We start from the raw sequence: 19,080 nt of genomic DNA, 5'->3' as shown, positions 1-19,080 counted from the left end.
TGCATTCCCAGTTGGGCTAAGCGCTGGCTGGAATACAACACTTACTGCTTTATTCAACACAACAGACACTACGGGCTAAACAAAGGCTGCGACTTGGTGATACCAAGTACCCGTCTCCATTCTTCTCAAGTTTTACTCCAGAACAATTGGAAGGACACATCCCAGAAGCCAGCTCAATAGGAAAAACAACACAAATGCGTGTAGAGTCACCAGAAAACAAATAAAAATATAGACTGTATGACACCAGCCAGAAACAGCACAGGAAAAAAAATCCAAGAGCTGTTACAATGCCAAGATTTACTCCCTGGGAACTTGGTATTCAGGCTTGGTATTCAGGCTAAATTCAAGATAACATCCAGGCAAAATGCACTATGTCTATGTCCGTTCTAAGAACGGGCCAGGGCGAACGGTTGCTTGGAAATGGTCCACAAAACGGCCATCCCCAAAGCCCTCTTTGTGGGGAGGTTTGGTTGGGAATGAAGGCATGTTAAGCGAGCAGCATCGGGTACTATGCAGAGGTTCGTAGGAATTCCAACCATTTGCTGTTGTATCAATGAGCACATAGGAGCTGGAAGCGGGAGGGTGCCCTTCCAATGGCCAGGGGAGCCTGGATGTGTGACACTGTTAAGGAAAAAAATCACAGAGGCCAACAGGGACAAGTGTCTTTCCGGTGTCTGAGGAGCGCCGTGACGGATGAGTGCGAGAGATGACAGAAAGGGTTCCACTGGCAGAAGATGTGAAGGAACGCCCCAGCAATGCCCCGCTCACCTTCTCAGGCTTTCAGGGAACGAAGGAACACTGGGTCCTCAGGTGACGTCGGCACCACAGCGGAGGAAGACAGCCTGTGCCCTCCCCCTCCCTGGCGGTGACACCTTCTGCATGAGAGAGCGACCCCCTCCCTGCCCACCTCGGCTGGGTCCCCTGCCCCGCCCTCGAGCAAATCACACATCTTGGAAGTTGTGCATTAGAGAGCCCAGCGGGGTAGGAAATTTTCTACAAGTAAAGAGAAGTAGAACTAGGGCAGTCCGAGGAGATTGAAAGGGCAAAACTATCAAGGAAGAAAACTGTAAGTTCTGATTAGTTTTACGACTTTGCCTTCATGCCTCAGGAGCTCAATTGATCAACGGCTTCCGCGGACGCTGGAGGAGGCGGGGTGGGAAGAAGGGGGCTGGAAGAATCCCCCAAACCCCTCCCGCCCTGTGTTTTCTGATGCAGGGGCTTCCCGGAGACACGGAAAGGGCTGCGGCCCCTCCCACGTGCACCCCTCTTCTTTATTTTCCTGCGAAGCCATCCATCTGCACGGCTCCTTCATCAGGAAGAAGACGAAGGTGCGCCTGTGTGCGCGCGTGTGCGCGCGAGTCGGGGACCCTCTTTGCTTGGCGGGGTCTTCTGAAGGCCCGCAAGTTCTCAGAGGCTTCCCAGGCTGGCCTCGAACCCTGCTACCGGCGAGCGCTCCGCGCGGACCCGGTCACCTCCCTCGGCTCCCCGCCGGCGCGCGCCCTCTAGCCTTATCGCGGGACGCGCGCTCCCGCGGGCTTGCGACCGGCAGCGTGAGCGGTCCGGCCGAGCCCCAGGGACCTCTTCACTGCGGGCGCTGGCCTCGGGCCCTGGTGCGCCCGAGGCCGGGGCAGGGGCCCCACGCCCCGCAGACTGGGCTCTGATTGGAGGAGGAGCCGGTGCCAGGCGGGCCCGAGCCGGTGTCGCGCGGGAGCCTCCAGTCCGCCCCGCGCGCCGAGCTGCGCGCACCGGGTCCCCAGGCGCCCGCGGGCGCCGGGCTGCTGAGCGCGCGTCCTCTCGGATGCAAACGCCTGAGTCCCTGGCGCCCGACGCCTCCGGGAGGGCAGCGAGGCCCCAGGTGAGTGTCATCTGCCTGCTTGGGGCTTGGGAAAGGCGCTGCCGGGCAGCCGTGCGCTCTGGCTTTGCGCATTTGGAGGCAGGACTAATCAGTGAGCGGAGAGCTGGAGGGGGCCATCCGTCTGGAGTTTCCCTAGGCGTTCCCAAGTTACTGCGTGTTGCCATGAGACATAGCTCAGCGAGGCAGGACAGGCGTGTGCAGCGAGCCGGGGCGCTCGGCCCGGAAAGCCGGTGCTGACGGACACCAGGTGTGACGCGAGAAGTAGTTCAGGGTTGGAGCAAATCCCGACACCTTCCAGGGGCAGCGGTAAACAAGAGGCAGTCTGGACTGCTCTCCTGTGCCGGCGCCATCCAGCCCCGCTTGTGACCTCGGACTGATGGAGACACAACTCCGCGCTGCCTGTGCTCACCGGTTCTGCGGAAGTCCGAGGCGGGAAGGGGGTGTGCGCCTGTGTGTGCCCAAGTCCCTTGCAACCTCTGCGCTAGAGCATCTTTGCCTTTTCGGGAAGGTGGAACTCACCTAAGTGTACTCTGCTGATTCCTCTAATTGGTATTCTGCTGCTAACGGTGGATCCACAGGATTTGCCTCTGCCGAGCTTCCAGGTTTCCCCCCTCCCCGCCACACACCCCCTGCCCCACACCCTAGGGGTGCGCGCATGGAAAGGGCGCCCGCTTCTCTGAATGCAGAGTGGACCTCTTGGTGGGTGCACATGGCACACGGCTAGTTGCTGGTACCCAGCCTTGTGGTGTGGATTAATGAGAAGGAGCTATTGTTCACTCTGGCTTCACGTTTTTAGCTTGCTAACCCTCCGGATTTCTTAGATGGCATAGTTCAGGTGAGTAAAGATTGACATTGAGTTCATCCAGCACTGGCAAATGGCAAACTATTGAGAAACCATCAGGAGTTGCGTGTCTCAGGACTTTGAGATCTGCAAATTGCACCATGAATATATTTTAAACATCGTTCATTTTGCATGAACCATCTCACCTTTATTAGGTTATTCAGTAAGACTCCTCATAATGTCTCTAAGACAGAATCCCAGATAGTTTTTTCATGTAGAAGATTAATAGAACTTTATATGAAAAATAGAGAAAATGTAAGCAACTTGTCAATATGTGGTCCTTGCTATGTGACAAGAATATATTTTTAGAATCAGATTAGGAGCAGAAAAATGTGTTTTAAAATATTTTGGCAACAGTAGCAGCCTTTTTAAAAGGAAAGTTTTCATAGACACAGTGCCAGAAACATCCAGATAGTTTTAAGTGGTTCTTTGTGAAGGCAAGTTGCTAAAGGAAGAGGAACTAGGACAAAAAGTACATTTGAAGCTTTCAATAAGTCAACAAAAAATTACTTCTTGCCTAAAAACAAACCAGAAAACAAAACAACAAAATAAAACAAACCCTAGTTAAGCTCTATGTTTACGCATTTTGTGCTACTATATGTAAAGGGGAAATGCATGAAGAATCATTTTAATTTTAGAATAATTTTGAACACTGTGAATTGAAATGCAAAAGAATTGAGCTGGTCAAACTGCTAACTTGGTAGAAGTCTTTCTTGTACGTTACAATACGACCTGAAGTAGATGGTGGGAGAGGAATTAGCTATAAACCACCATGAACAATCTGAGGTGGAAAAACCATTGGAAGTCTGTGGAAAGAAAAATGCAAGAAGCAATAGTTGTTGCGGCTGATCACCCTGCTGAAAGCAATGCAGCTCTGAGACGTTCATCAAAGGGCATTGTGCATGGATGTTGTGAGATGTGATTGTAATTAAGGGCTGAACGAGGTCATTAGAATTGTGTTAACAGTCGGATGGCACGCGCAGAACTCTTCTTAAGTCCATGGTTATTGATTTAGGACCACAAAGCTATTCTTTCTTATCAAAGGGCACTTGTAAAGCATCTCTATTTCTGCAATTTACCCTTGAATTGACTCTAGTTTTTAGTGTCCAATGAGGAAGAGAGGGTGGAGAGAACACACTGCTGGCCGCAGGTTCAGGCTTGCCGGGTCTAACGTCCAAGCCGCTGGCTCTGTTCAGGCATGATTCCTTTGCGGGTCTCCCAGGTTTCCAATGTCTTGTGTTTGATGGCAAAGCTGATATAAACTTAACAGAATACATACGTCTGTGAAGAAGTGTGCACCTCTTTGCATGGAGTCAAATGCTTTCTTTGACAGATCTTCCCAAAATCCTTATAAAGTACCAAAACCATAAATTATTCTGTGTGGTGAACATTTATTGCTGTGTTTCCAGTCTTTCTGCATTTTATAAGAGCTTGCATTTTGCTGCTTTAATAATTTGTGTCACCTTATTCTCTCTCTCTCTCAAACACACACAAACACAAATACAAATATTTTCTTTTGATTGAAAGGTTACAGAGCCTCAACTAAGACTGGGCATGTCAGAAACTTGTACATGGCTAACCTGCTTTAGTTGATTGCAAAGGGACTGTGATGGAAGCTTTTCCTCTTCCAAGGAAGGAATCAGACGCTCCTTGGTGGGGTGAGGGAGGGGATTTGAGGACAAGGCAGTGGGACATATGATCAGAGTCCTGTGTGTGACCACGTCCCCAGCTGTGACAGGCAGAGCAGGGCAGACTGCAGCCAGCAATACACGAGTGCCTCCTCTGGGAACGTGCTGCATCTGCAGAAAGTCCCCGTGCCATTCTGAGAGCCTCCTCACGGTGACATTACCAGTGCCAGTGAAGCTGCGTGCATCTGGCCTGCCATTCAGTGCAGACTATAGCATCAGTTTTCATCCAGTTAGAACTTCTTGCTTGCTTTGTGGGAAGTGTTTGCGGAAACATGGTACTTTTTTATTGAAATCATACCTGGCTCAGGGTAAATACACGGGTAAATGAAAATAAAAATAAATACAGCTAAGTTTGGTCATGTAAGTAAAGTACAGGAAAAAGACCTTTAAATCTAGTCTTTTCGTTTGTCATACCATTCGTGCATGACTCAGGACTGTACTGGGCCACGTTGTTCACGCTTCAGTCTAATTTAGAACTGACATTTCCCTTCATTTTTCATCCCTTTCACCCATGGCATGCACTGTTTGTGCTTAGTTGATACTGACTCTGATGCCCCTAGAGAAGTTTTCTTTCCATGTTTGGTAACCAGATGTACACTACAGGCTATGTGATTCATTTCCAGGGCCCCTGCCTGTATATTTAGGCCAGTTAACGGTAGGAGGTCGTGGTCCGTGGTTGTAACGTTATCTAGCCCAGGGAGTTAATGGATCTGATCACAGTTTCTTTACATGAGAAGCCACATATCACAGAGAGTTCTTAGTCTCACTAATTAAAGTGTGAAAATTATGCCTTGTAAGTGCAAAGGAGAGTGTTCTTTCATCTGTATTGAAATGTTGAATGTAGTATTAAACTTTCCATGATCAGTGACAAAAATGCAACAAATCAAATGTTAATATATTTCTGTACTGGAATGATTGGCACAGGAGCAGACATCTAAAAATATAGAATTTATATGAAGTACCAAGAACAGGGGTGCTAAAGGTAGAGCTATATTACCAAAGTGTTAGCACATACGTATTTTAAGTCCTAAGATGTTCCTGAGTTGATATCCTGTTTGTGAGTCAATGGACCACAGTCCAAATTTCAGTGAAATAGCCAACTACTAACGTCATTGTACAATAGCAAGTTATTTTTTGATTGTGAGGGTTATATAGAAGGGAGAAGGCGAATTTAAGTTTGAATACTGCTTCTTCTCTTCTCTTCCTTCCTTCTCTCTCTCTCTCCCTGCTCCATAGATAGCTAGAGCCCTAGAAAATGCATTCCTTTGACCTTTATTTTTGCTTGGAAATCTCAGACTCCACCCCAGTGACATCATGCTGATTTCCAATTGTGAGTATTCAAACTCACAATCATAGACATTTGACTACAATGAAGTCTCTCTCTTTATTTTGGGAGGAGGGGGCTTTTGGGAAAGATGGCAAATTTCAAAGCTCACACATTAAGAAGGCATTCATTCCCAGAATGAGTAAATTGTGACAAATACTGTAACAGACTCACTACATCCAGTCATGCCCAGCTCCGTCAGTAACTGGCTCTGTGACCTTGAGGATTTCAGTAGGATTCTGCAATTTGAAGTTTTGTCAGTATCAGAGAGACAGGCAGCTGGCTTTGGTTTTCTGACTGTGATTCTCACTCTTCAGGATTTTCCAACCCTCAAGGGAATTTACCTGTTTAATTCTTTAGTCTTGGGTGCTGTTATCTGAGACATCATCGCAACAGCTGGTGTCTAGCACCATGACTGGACAGAATGTGTGGCTGCTACTCTAACAGGGTCCTTGACTAATGTCTTTCTAATATTATATTCTGAATCTGTTCTGTTGTGAAGGTGGAGGAAATGAGAGTATTTTCTTTTCCGCTTTGGCATTCCCCAATGTGTATTAAGTGATTCTGCTTTAAAACCAGTAACAGCAATAATGAGTAAGCCTTGTCCCTTTCTGGAAAACAGACTCTCACTTGGTGGATAGAGGGAAATCACAGGACTAACTTCATTGAAAGCAGGTGGCTGCTGTCCTAGGCAGTGATGAGGAATGAAAAGCTTGCACAGAAAACGTTGGATGGATTGGCAGATGTCTTCTCAGGTGATTTAAATAATGCCATTCAATACACCAGGAATGTCCCCAAAGTCACAGACTTCTTTTTTATTTATTTATTTATTTATTTTTATTGCCAAGTCATATATACAGAGAGGAGGAGAGACAGAGAGGAAGATCTTCCATCCAATGATTCCCCAAGTGACCGCAACAGCTGGAACTGAGCCAATCCGAAGCCAGGAGCCAGTAGCTTCTTCTAGGTCTCCCACGTGGGTGCAGGGTCCCAAGGCTTTGGGCCGTCCTTTGTCTTTCCCAGGTCACAAGCAGGGAGCTGGATGGGAAGCAGGGCTGTTGGGATTAGAACTGGCGCCCATATGGGATCCCAGCAAGTCCAAGGCAAGGACTTTGGGCGCTAGGCCACGGCGCCGGGCCCGGGCTTCATAAATCTAGTAGAGCTAATGCAGGGAAAGTTGCTCTTGAAGTAGTGATAATGTTTGTCCCGGTGCCCTGTAACTACTGTCCTGGAGTAGTGTCGTGCCCATTGTGCCTGCGTGGTGCTCACCTTTCATAGAGATTCATTAGTGGAAAATCATTTGTCAAAATGTTGTCCAACTTTAAAATAGCTTCAGAAATGACAGTTTCTTCCCAAGAGAGTCTAGACCACCCCCTCACCCCATTTTCCTTCTCCTGTTACAGTGTGGCTTGTTGTACTCTTTGATTGGTAGAGCTAGTGTTGTATGGATCAGGCAACACCAACACGGCGTGTCTGAGAACACCAATTTCTGGAGGTGTTCAGCAGTCATTTATCATGCAACTTTCTGATTCTTATGAATCATTGTATTAAGCAGATTGGTAATCATCAGACATCATTCCTACTTTTTTTTTTCCTTATGAAATGGTATTAATGAATCTATTTCTAGACTACCGTGTTCCACTTATGCTGGAACTGTATCCATTTGAACAAGAGGCTTAACTATTAGAAATTGGTATCACTGATAAGCTGTCTTGATACGATCTAGGCGGAGTGTGCTTCAGCAGCAGCCCTCAGCTGATGGCAAGTTCAGAGTGCAGGCAACAGGAGCAACTGTCCTCACCCAGAACCTAAAGAGATTCTGGAAATAGAAGCCTTTTACCCATGAAACATCATTCGTTACTTAAGACCGCCTGCGACATAACCAGCTGCCCCTCACCTACAACCTAGAAACACTCTGCAAATAGAAGTCTTTTACCTGTTAAACACTGTTGGTTACTTAAAACTGCAGGTGACATGCCCAGCTGCTCCTTACCCAGAACCTAAAGAAACTCCAGAAATAGAAGCCCTTTACCTGTAAAACACCATTGGTTATTTATACTGAACAGAAAGAGAAATATACAAGAGTCACCAAACCCAAAATAGTAACACAGTTCCTTTGATACAGTAGTGGTCATACATTTTATCATCAGTTATTTCTAAAAACTGTATAGCATTCCATCTGCCTGAAACATGATCAGGCCGTCTAGCATATGTAAATTAATTGACAATTAGGACTGTATTAATGGTAGTATGTTCGTGTGTAGTGATTGAGTATGATTGACTTTATTCTTGTCATGGTTTTAGTAGGCTGACTTTAAATGGAGGAGGCTCTGGATTTATAGCTTTGCTGATTAACAAATGGTATGCTGTTGCATAGAGTATCTTTTTAGTCCTTGCTTTTGAGAATGAGCAAAACATTTGATTAAGAACATAATACTCCATCTGATTTTTAAAAGTGTATTCATAGTTTCCAAGTGAAGTGGAAAATTCAAGAAAATTTTATAATGATGAATTTGTTCTGGTTAAATCAATATTAGCTATTATGGTTAAATGAATAATAATCTACTTGGAAAAATTACTTTGCCACTTAGCTTAACAAAAAGAATTGGAGCAGAACAGAAGCATGATAAAATTATTTCGGGTCAAATAAATGATATTGACTTAACAAATACCGTTTGGCTGATTTTCACCACCTTTATTTTTTTTTTTTAAATTTTTGTTCCAATTCATCTAAAATTTCCTCCTCAAGACTCTGTTTTGTCTGATTGATTGATGTGTGTTGTGCTGAACTCCTTCTGGTGATTTTCATCTACTTTTTCAGTTTGGAAAAAAACCTGAAAAATGTTGTATAATGGTTTAAAAATAGAGACTTCTTAAAATATCGCAAGAAACTAAAACTTCTAAAATCGTTCTCAGATCGTTTTATTTCAGATTAATTATTAGTCTAGTGGTTGTCTCTGAAATTTTTACGAATATGAGCAGTTGACCACTCTAGTTCACTTCAGGCCAGAAGCTCCTGCTGCATTTCTCATCAGAGTTCTACTTTTGTCACTATCCAAAAGTTGGCACAGATAAGTCGAAATTACATCAGCTGTATATCTACAGATAATTTTTATTTCTCCACTAATGGTAGTGAAGAGGTCAGGTGTAAACCTGCAGTAGATCAGTGTCCTAAGCTTCCCAGGGAAGACAGGAGGCTATACAACATGGATCCTGAGGCCAGGGTTTGTTTGCGATGTGGTTCCTGGTCTTAATCGCTGGAAATGAACTCAAGACAGAAGTCAGGAGGAAGGGAAAATATAAATAATGCAAACATCTGGAGAGCAAGGTAGGTTTTGTGTTTTGAAATTCATATTTGCAAGGCAGTGTTTAACTCACAATGAGAAGTCACAAGTTTTGACTTACCTTGGTGAGAAGTTCGTTTTGATTTAATAAATATAATTAAAATTTTTTTGCATGCTAATATTAGAGAGAACGTAATTCAAGTTTTGGTTATTTCTGTTTGACAACCACTGATAAGGAATTAAAGACTTTAAACAGGTATTCTGCTCTGTTAAACTTTTTCCAAGATAATCTAGCTTGAAGACTGGGGTGAACTGCTCTAATACCTTTTCCTTCAAAGATTGTCAGATCTGATTGATAAGAATGCAATGATATAGGGAGGACCAGGGAGGAAATGGGACCCTTGATTTGTGACTGGATACTTTCTCCCCTGTTGTGTGGGACATGCTTTCGTGTCAGGCTGGATAACTATTAGAACAGTAAGAAAACACATTATGAAACACAGTTCCAAGGACAATTGTTCAGACCCTTGGTTTTGTAAATGCACTCTGCTGATGGTATCTGCTTTGTAAAAGGATTTCATTCTTCATTAAAGCACACAAAGGACCCTTGTACACTCAGGTCGACTTTGCAGCAAAATAAAGGCAGCTTGGCACAGGAATCTGGCAATTGTTTCAAGCACTACAGAAAAGTTTTCAAAGTGTTGTGATGCATAAACATTGTAGATTTACCAAAGAATTCATATATTGGCTTATTTTAATTCATCAGACTTGTCCCTAGTCCAGATTCTGCATTACTTTTCCCAGGTTTGTGAATGTTCAGAGTGAAGTCAAATAATTTTCCCAATAATCAATTTTAAAACATTACAGAGGACATGAGATGAAGAAAAAAATGTTCACTTCTCAAGAATATTTTTTGTGCCTTTTTGCATTTAAGTAGACTTTTTGACCAAACATGTCTCTTAGACTAACTAGATTTGTCAAGCATGCTCTCATTTTTTCATGGCTAACATAATAATTAAGACTAACATCATTTTGTAAGCTAACATTAATATAATCAGTGTAAAAACACACATATTTCACACTAATTCAAAGATCCACTTTTATTGCTTTCAGACATGTCAGTCACTATTCTTAGCATTTCATGGTTTACTGATGACAATATTGTTTTGGTTTATAAGTGAGATGCTTGAATCTTCATCTCAGGAACTAAACATTTTGTTCCCCGAAAGACTGTGATGGTCTGATTGAAACAGGCCAAATCCAGGGTTTGTGAACTCCCACTGAGTCTCCCATGTGAGTAGCTGGAGTCCAAGTGCGTGGGCCATCTCCCGCTGTTTCGCCAGGCATATGAACAGGGAGCAGATCGAAAGTGGGGCAGCTGTGTAGATGCTAGCATTTGAGATACAGGATGGATCTGTTGTGCCACAAGATAAACCCTGACAGACCCAGAATTTGAATCTTTACCTCATGCAGACACCAGTGCTCTTTACTACTATGCAATTCTACTGATTTGCCCAATTTTTACTTCCAAAAATATGTATGGTAGCTACTTTTTAAATAGGTTGGATACGTTTTCACACTGAAACATTATTGAGTTCTCTTAACCCACGAAGCTGCCTGAATAACATAAGATAACTATGTGATGTTAAAATATCAAAAAGAACATGCCTGCTTGGGAGAGAGGTGTCTGGGGAAACTGGCACTATTTTCAGCTGTGAGTTTCTCAAGCTAGTCTCTGACACATGACTACAGCTCTCAGTGTCTTTTCCCACTGATAGTAACCTTGGTCCAGTTTAAGAAGCTACTTGAACTTCCCCCTAAGGATGGTGACAGGTTTCCTGACGGAAGGACCCTGTTCAGTATTCCTAACTCATCTTTGGACCAATTTCTAGACAAGTGAACTACTTGATTCTTCAAGATCATAATTGTGTGCTTTAAGTTTGAGAAATCTGCCTTCTAGGGGATTGATCAGAGCATGATGCGGTGAATTTTCAGGCTAACCAAGTAGCATTGTTTACAATTTCAAGGCATGACACAACTCACTATCCCTCCAGCATGGTTTCTTACAAGAGAAAATTAATTTGTGCTCCTCAAATAAGGTATCTGGATATTGGGATATTATGCTTAATTCACAGTTAGGGGATCTGCTCCAATAACTTTCTGCTTCTGGTGCTGCTTGGCATGAATTGGTTGAACTACTGATCTGTGAAAAATGTGCACTACAACATCAGAACTTATAAAGATACTTGTAAAATTCATATGTTCACTTTCACTTATTTCTTTTTTGATTTTTTAGTTGACGTTGTATTTCTTTAGTTGAGAAGGAGTACATGAGGAGGGGGTGCTATCCCCCATCCGCTGTGTTGAATGAGACCAAAGCGAGGGGCTCAGAACTCAGTACAGGTTTGCCACTTGAAAGGCAGGGGACGGGGAACTTAAGCCATCATCTACTATCTTCCAGGCTGTGCAGTAGCAGGAAGTTGGAATTGAGAGTGGAGCTGAGGCTCAAACTCACTCACTCAAATATGGCATGGGAACATCACAAGGCTAAAATTAGAGTGATTTGGAAATGATGCTGTCACATGTTGTAAAATAGGCCATATGCTCACATAAAATGCCCTTGAAGAATTATGGAATTTTAAGGTTGTGTTATGGAAAGAGTAATACTGCATCAGCGGTGTTTGTGGGATTCACAAAGAAGGCAGTGCTTCTTGTCATTTTCCTAGTGTGTAACTGATGTTTCAGTGATGGCAACAACAGTGGTACCTCAGGAACATGAACAATAAATTGATTATTGAGAGCCCAACATCCTAACCACAGTGCTAACTTCCTTCCCCCATGCGATCATTTCAATTGGGTTCAAAGTCAATTCATTCCTTACAATTGTTGGGACTATTTAATGTGTTTGATGAATTGTTATAAATGCATTTCACGTTTTTTGTAAAATATGAAAACTTTTTCTTAAGCAATTTGATTTTCAGATATACTTGTCTGTTGAGTAAGAAGGGCTCCTATTATAGGAGACACGAGCGATAGAAAAGCTTTCAAGAATTATGTATTTTTTGGCTTTATAAACACTACTTGTTTTCATGTTTCTAATAATGTATTTTTCTCCTCTCCCTCAATGATAATCTTTTGCCTTAATCATCCTGTTGTTGATTTTTTTATACAAAATCAAATGAATTCAAAAGCCAACATGATTTACCTGAGCGTTGTGTCATCAATTGTCTCTGCACTGTTTTGAGGGTGTGTTTGGAAGTTTGTTTTGCAAATGATTTTATAACTCTTGTATAATAAGAATTATGTAGCTGAAATAAATAGACGTTAAAATAAAAGCTATTTTTTTCTTGCAGCCACTAGAGTGCCTCTTGGGCAAAGGCCAGCAATCGATGGGGCCCGCACACAGTATTGTCTCGTCCTTCTGTCCATCCTATAACCCAATTCCCTTCTATGCACAAACCATGCTCTATGACATTGAACAGATATTTGTACAGTAGCAGAGACCCATAGTGAAATAATAAAATCTAACTATGTGACAATAAGCTTAAGGGTGGAAGATGGAAACTCCTGAGCTTTTCAGCTGATCTCAGGCAAATCAGTACACATCCCAACAGCTGCTGTTCAGTGACTCAGAATCAATCAACCGGGTTTGAATCACCTCATAGTTCTTTATTTCTTTTTACAGTTTCACTGACGAGATTTAAACCAACATATGTCCTCCCCATTTGGCTAAATCCTTGCTATGAGCTGCTTTGCTATCTCAAGCTAATACTGATGAATGTAACTGACTGGATTATACAAGGAAAAAAATATAAAAGCTAAAATTAAAGCGATTTTGAAATGATGCTGCCACATATTATAAAATAAACCATATGCTCACATAAAATGCCCTTGAAGAAGTATGGAAATTTAAAGTTGTGTTATGGAAAGAGAAAAACGCTTCCTCAGCTGTGTTAGAATAATTTACAGATATGGCAAAAGTTATTGTGATTTTTCAAGTGTATGATTAATATTTCAATCGTGATGCTAATAGCGATAATACATTGATAACTGAGAGCTAAATATTATTCTGTGTTCTTGGTTTTTGATACTGTCTCATCTTTCTGTTCTGGCAGGTATCTATTACACCATCATTTGGCGAAGGTTATTCAGCAGTGGTGACCTCTTCCAATCCAACACTCTACAAACTGTTATCTCTGGACTTTCAGCTGACACCCTGCCGGAAGCAAGAACTGCTAAGCCAACTGGAACTGTGCCTTTTCTCTTGTCAAGGTTTTCTTCTTACACAGGAAAAAGAAGGAAAAAAAAGATGAAGTTGGGCAAAGTGGAATTCTGCCATTTTCTGCAGTTAATAGCACTTTTCCTGTGTTTTTCTGGTATGAATCAAGCAGAACTCTCAAGGTCCGGATCAAAGCCCTATTTCCAATCTGGAAGGTCCCGTACCAAGCGCAGCTGGGTATGGAATCAGTTCTTTGTCCTGGAGGAATACATGGGCTCAGACCCTCTCTATGTAGGAAAGGTAGGGTCTTCAGTCTCTTGAATTTTCCAATGATTGTTGTCAATGTGTGTGTTTGGGCAAAGAGTTGCTCATTTTTTTGTTTTGGGAATGGAAAATGTGTAGTCTGACTCCTATGAAAGACTTCATGAAGTTTTGGAGCTGTGTGGATAGCTGTAACTGAGGGAGTAATGATTTAATTCCTACAAAGACCTCATTTGTCATAGTCGTAATTCACCAGTAAATTTCTTAGTATCTTTATTAGAACAAAAACATGCACTAACAGTTGAAAGGCAGTGGGTTTGTGCAGAGCTTGTTTGTTAACTGCCTCTTTGGTTGTTTGATGTAAATGCTTTTCAAGCTGTGCCTTTTCTTGGTAGTTGCAGTTCAAAACTGCATAGTGAAATTATTGAGCCTTGTGACTAAATTATGAACAATTCAAAGTTTTCTTATTGGTATTCTTTTATCATTTGCTTTCCGTTTAAAATTTTCTTTTAACATCTCCTTTTCTTTAAAAATGAATGTGAACAGAATTATTAAAAGTGGCATTAGACACGTGACAGGCAGTTCATGTCTTTGGGTTGCCAACTGGTAACCATATTGAGATTTTTTTTTTCAAAACCCTGTTCTGCTTGATTATTTAGGAAGGAGAAATCTATTCTAGGGCCTCACGAACAGAAAGATATCTCAGGATACACCATCTTCCCCACCGTTCTCCTATTACATGTTCAGTCTTCAGTCTACTTTGAACACTGTGACCTTCATATTTGACTCATGTGAGATTCCTGAATTTCTCAGTTTGTGTTGAGCAGGTTTATCTAAGTAAGGGATAATAAGGAATCAATACCACTGTGTATTTCCTCTTCACTGTCAGTTCTATGCTTCTATTCTGGGCAAAATGAAAAGCAGTTACCAGAAGAATTTGTCTGTCAATCAGTTTTTCAACTTCAACAATCTGAGAAAGTATCTTTGTTTCTTATTCTATAAACCATGCTTTTATGTGAACACATTCTAATTAAGAGTGATAAAATATACTTTGTTGATGGTCATGGATGTAAGTTGAGATAAAGTTTATTATATATATTATTTATTTTAATATATTGTACAGATATTAACTAGCATTATAGAATAGATTAAAGCATTTGAATAAATTACAGTTTTGTAGGAATATGGGCTAGGACTACTTTGAGTCCACCCTGGCATTTTCCTTCTATAAGGAAACTTGCAAACACACGAGAATTTCTGTGTACATGCATTTAATGCCCACTATTGATCAATCAGATCATCACAAAAAGTAGCTTGCGTTTTATCTTCCTGAAATTTTTGTAGAAATTAAAAAGCAGTAGTAATAATGCAATATCATTCATTAAAGGTCTGGGTTTTAATTGCAATTGCCTTAGTGGGTATTCAACAGGCTCATTAGGCTTTGTTTAATGGAGAGATCTACAATGACCAACTAATTTATAGCTTTTTGTGACAATCTGAGATTTTCCAAAACAGCGAAATGTTTCTCATCATCTTAATTTTAATTGTGAATGCTAGGAAAAGGTTGACATTTTAAAAACCAGTATTATTTTTAAAAATTAAATACCATTTTCATTTTATAATTTTCACATCATAATTCAAAATGACAATACCCAGATTAATCTCTACATTGTATTATTATGAGAACTGAATGTCTCTAGTTCAGTTATTTTCCAAGAGGATATGAAGATAGTGGGCAATGTTCACATACATTGCTTTTCTAAGAAACAGTGCGTGGCCGCTTGATTACATAACAAGAAATCTTCTGCATTTCACTTTCAGTCCATTACTGAAGATCACTTAACAGATAATAAATGGCAGAAATGTCAAATTGGTGTTGACCTGTTACATGCTGTATGCTGGGAGCTCAATGATGCTGTTCATAGTAAAATATTGATGAGGAGGTGGGTTTTAGAAAACTACTTAACTGACCAAAACGCAGATAAAAGAAAAGAAAAATAATTTGAAATGCTGATATTTTTAACCAAAAGGTACAGCTTTCTAGGAGCAGTTTCTATTTGTTCGGAAAAATTTAACAGGGACCTGGAGTTCTTAGTGTTTCTATAAGAGATAATGAAATGATAGTTTTTAGCTTGGTAGTTGAAATAAAGAGAGGTATGAAAGTGACTTTTGACCTCAGTTTTGTTTGACCTCACTTGGGTATGTAAAAAAATAGGTATATTTTCAAAGTTTCTTTTGTTTTATTTTTTAGTTGAGGGAGATGATGAATATGACCATAAATGTTTACAGGACAGAAAGCTTTAAAAACTGAGGTGAAGATGTAGAGGAGAAATGACTAGGCAGATAATCATAGGAAAAAAAAAAAAAGAAAGAACTTGATCCTTCTTTGTACAAATGTGTATTTAACTTCTGTTAGTGGGCTGTAACTTTAGTGACCAAATCTGTGTATTTAACTTCTGTTAGTGGGCTGTAACTTTAGTGACCAAATCTGTGTATTTAACTTCTGTTAGTGGGCTGTAACTTTAGTGACCAAATCTGTGTATTTAACTTCTGTTAGTGGGCTGTAACTTTAGTTACCAAATCTGTGTATTTAACTTCTGTTAGTGGGCTGTAACTTTAGTTACCAAACCTGGCTTTTGAGGTAAACTGGAAGGTGTAGTGAAGACTTCAGGAAATGTCATGCCTTAATCTGATCACACAGTGGATAAGTCTAGTGTTGTGTCATATTGACATCAGGATTATTGTTGGATCTGCTAGTTCCTGCTTGTTATACTACTTGGGGTAAGGTACTGTATGTGTTAAAGTTCAGTGCTTTTCACCTCTAAAATGATATATCACAGTATAAACTAACATGGTGAAAATATCCATATTATCTGAAATTCAAGACTGTTCAGCACTAAATGACCGAAAATATTTGGTACATTTAGTGATGTGTAGATTATAGCATAACAATTGCAAAATCACAGAGTAGTGTACTATTTGTCAATTGTGGCATGTATGATTCCTCAGATGAAAGGAAACATGGTTTTATTTACTTAATAGTATGGAAATACTATAGAAACAGCATGTGTCAGAAATATGGTTAGTAGGGAAACAAAAATTAGTTCATAAAATAGGCTCTTCAGTTATCAGAGAAGTCACATCTGAATTTTGTCAGACCTTCAGATTGGAGTCTACATCAGTATTTTGAGATTAACTTTCTTTTTTTATTTATTATTTTTAATTCATTAATACATTGTATTATGAGATTAACTTTCAATTAAACAACCATTGATGAAGCAGATATTCATTAAGATATTGACAAAAATAAGGCCACCATATGGCTTTAGATCACATTATTTTACATAAGTCACTGATTTGTGAAATCCAAGACCAAAGATAACCCAAGATCAGAGTAGAACTGTGTGTTCAATGGGGGTCATTGTTGCATCAACAGTCCTCCCTGAATATTCACCAGAGGCAAACTTTGGGGTTGTGAAAAATTCTGAACACTTGCTGTATGGATCTCTTGTGTTTTGATTTGATGAGCTGCTGAACTTCAATGTCAACACTGCAGGAAGGAGTCCTCAGCTCCTGCTCTGGTGGGCATCTGTTTTAACGTTGCTGATGAACCTTTCCCTAAGCACAATTCTTAATGGCCGTCAGGCCTACTTCCCTGTGCTTGTGCAAGGGAATGAGGTGGAGTGTCCTTTCTTGGCTGTTGTGGCTGTGTCACTCCTGACTTGGTCGTGCAGGTGCAACACAGGAGCTCTTGCTTTCTGTTCCTCTTGTTGTATCACAGGCAGTTGGCCAGCACGGACTTTTGCTTACCTTGGCATCTCTCACTTAACATCCCCTAAGTATCTGACAAAAAAAAAATCTGTCTACAACCCACCTAGACTCTGTTGCAGGTTAAGCGTTTTTCATCTTTCCTAACTATAATGGGCTGCCAGCCAGTGACTGCGCTCAAAACCATTATTTTCACTGAAATGTGTGCTCCGTGGCTCTTCCACAGCCTGCTTGCCAAGCTGCTAACATCACTCTTGCCTTTTTTTACTCCCGTTTCTTTCTTACTAATTCAGAGAGAATTTATACCTGTTACCCAGGTAGAAATCAAATACATAGAGACATGATTCTAAATGTGTGCAGGATTCACGTTGTTTCGAGTTGAAGACTGCTTGAACACATCAGGGAGCATTCTCCGTGCGTTTAATCACACATCAGCAGTATCTGCCATCAAGACATTCCCTATCCTTGTTATCGAAAGCTAACTCAGTGTCACAGAAAAGGAACATCATCTTGACAATCTCATGGTTAAAAATTGATGCATGAGTTTTCATTCTTAACTTTGAAATTGTATATTAGACACGTAGAAAGTGAAGAATTGCAAGTGAAAGCATGAAAATGCTCATCACACTAAACAGTGGTTTTTATAGATATTTATGGGAAAAAACAGAAAAATTATCCACTCTCTGTATAGATTGTCTAAACGAAGATGATTCTTAGGAGGAAACATATTTTTAGAAATGTCCAGAAACTCCATCTTCATAAGGTATTTAGAAGAGTTGGTTTGTGATGCCCCTTGTTCTTATCTGCTCTCAGGTGGTTGGGAAAAGTAGGAGTTCTTGATGGTTTCAAAAGCAATTTGGAGATGGATCATCTCTGTGGGATGCAAATATGTCATGATTTTAAACATTGTTTTGGATTGTTGTATCTAGCTTGTATAATAGTAAAGTGAAAATATCTATTAGATGCACTTTGCCATGTAAAATTAAAATTTCAAAATCTGCTTTGGTTCCTTTTTGTCATGTTGAAAATAAAATACAGGCCCGGCGCCATACCGTAGTGGTTAAAGTCCTCGCCTTGAAGACACCGGGATCCCCTATGGATGCCGGTTCTAATCCTGGCAGCCCTGCTTCCCTTCCAGCTCAGAACTGCTCTGATCCAAAGCCAGGAGCCCAGAGCCTCTTCCATGCCTCTCAAGTGGTTACAGGGTGCTGAGGCTGTGGGCTGTCCTTGACTGCTTTCCAAGGCCACTAGCAGGGATCTGGATGGGAAGCTAGGTTACTGGGACATGAACTGCCCCCATATGGTATCTCGGCACATTCAAGGTGAGGACTTTAGCCACTAGGCTACTGCGCTGGGACCAGCATTTGCTTTTTTTTTTCTTTTTGATGATAAACATAGTAACAGGAATGGGATGAAACCTTAGTTTATTTATTTTTATTTATTTGCATTTTCCTGCTGGTTAGTGGCCCTGAGAATCTGTTGGAAAATGCTTGTTCATAATCTTCAGCCCATTTTTTTAACTGGATTGCTTGTTTTGTTGCTGCTGAGTTTATTGAACTCTTTATATATTCTGAATATTAATTTTTACCAGATGTGTAGTTTGCAGATGCATTCTGCAATTCTGTGGGCTGCCTCTTCATTGAGTGTTTCTTTTCTGTGCAGAATTTTTTTTAGCTTGATGCAATCCCATTTGTCTTTTTTTGTCTTTGTTGCCTGGCTGCTGGGGTCTTATGTCAGAAGCTTTGGTCTGTGTCAGTGTCCCGCCATGTTTCCGCACGTTTTCCTCTAGTGATCTGACGATTTCAGGTCTTAGATTTAGGTCCATGATCTATGAGGGATT

General features: G+C 41.1%; 1 protein-coding gene across 1 annotated transcript in view; it reads left to right on the top strand.

Annotated features, from left to right (window-relative positions):
• Positions 1–1,615: 1,615 nt before the first annotated feature.
• CDH7 (cadherin 7) overlaps positions 1,616–19,080 on the top strand; it is a 98,290-nt gene continuing 80,825 nt past the window's right edge. The window contains exons 1-2 of the mRNA XM_058676862.1: positions 1,616–1,855; positions 13,108–13,511. Of these exons, the coding sequence (XP_058532845.1) occupies positions 13,302–13,511 (210 nt within the window). The 5' untranslated portion in view covers positions 1,616–1,855; positions 13,108–13,301. The remainder of the gene's footprint in view (positions 1,856–13,107; positions 13,512–19,080) is intronic.

Source organism: Ochotona princeps, chromosome 18 (assembly GCF_030435755.1).
Source record: "Ochotona princeps isolate mOchPri1 chromosome 18, mOchPri1.hap1, whole genome shotgun sequence".
Classification (NCBI taxonomy): Eukaryota; Metazoa; Chordata; class Mammalia; order Lagomorpha; family Ochotonidae; genus Ochotona; species Ochotona princeps.
The sequence above is the reverse complement of the archived record's forward strand: the minus strand, read 5'-3'. Positions and strand labels throughout refer to the sequence as shown.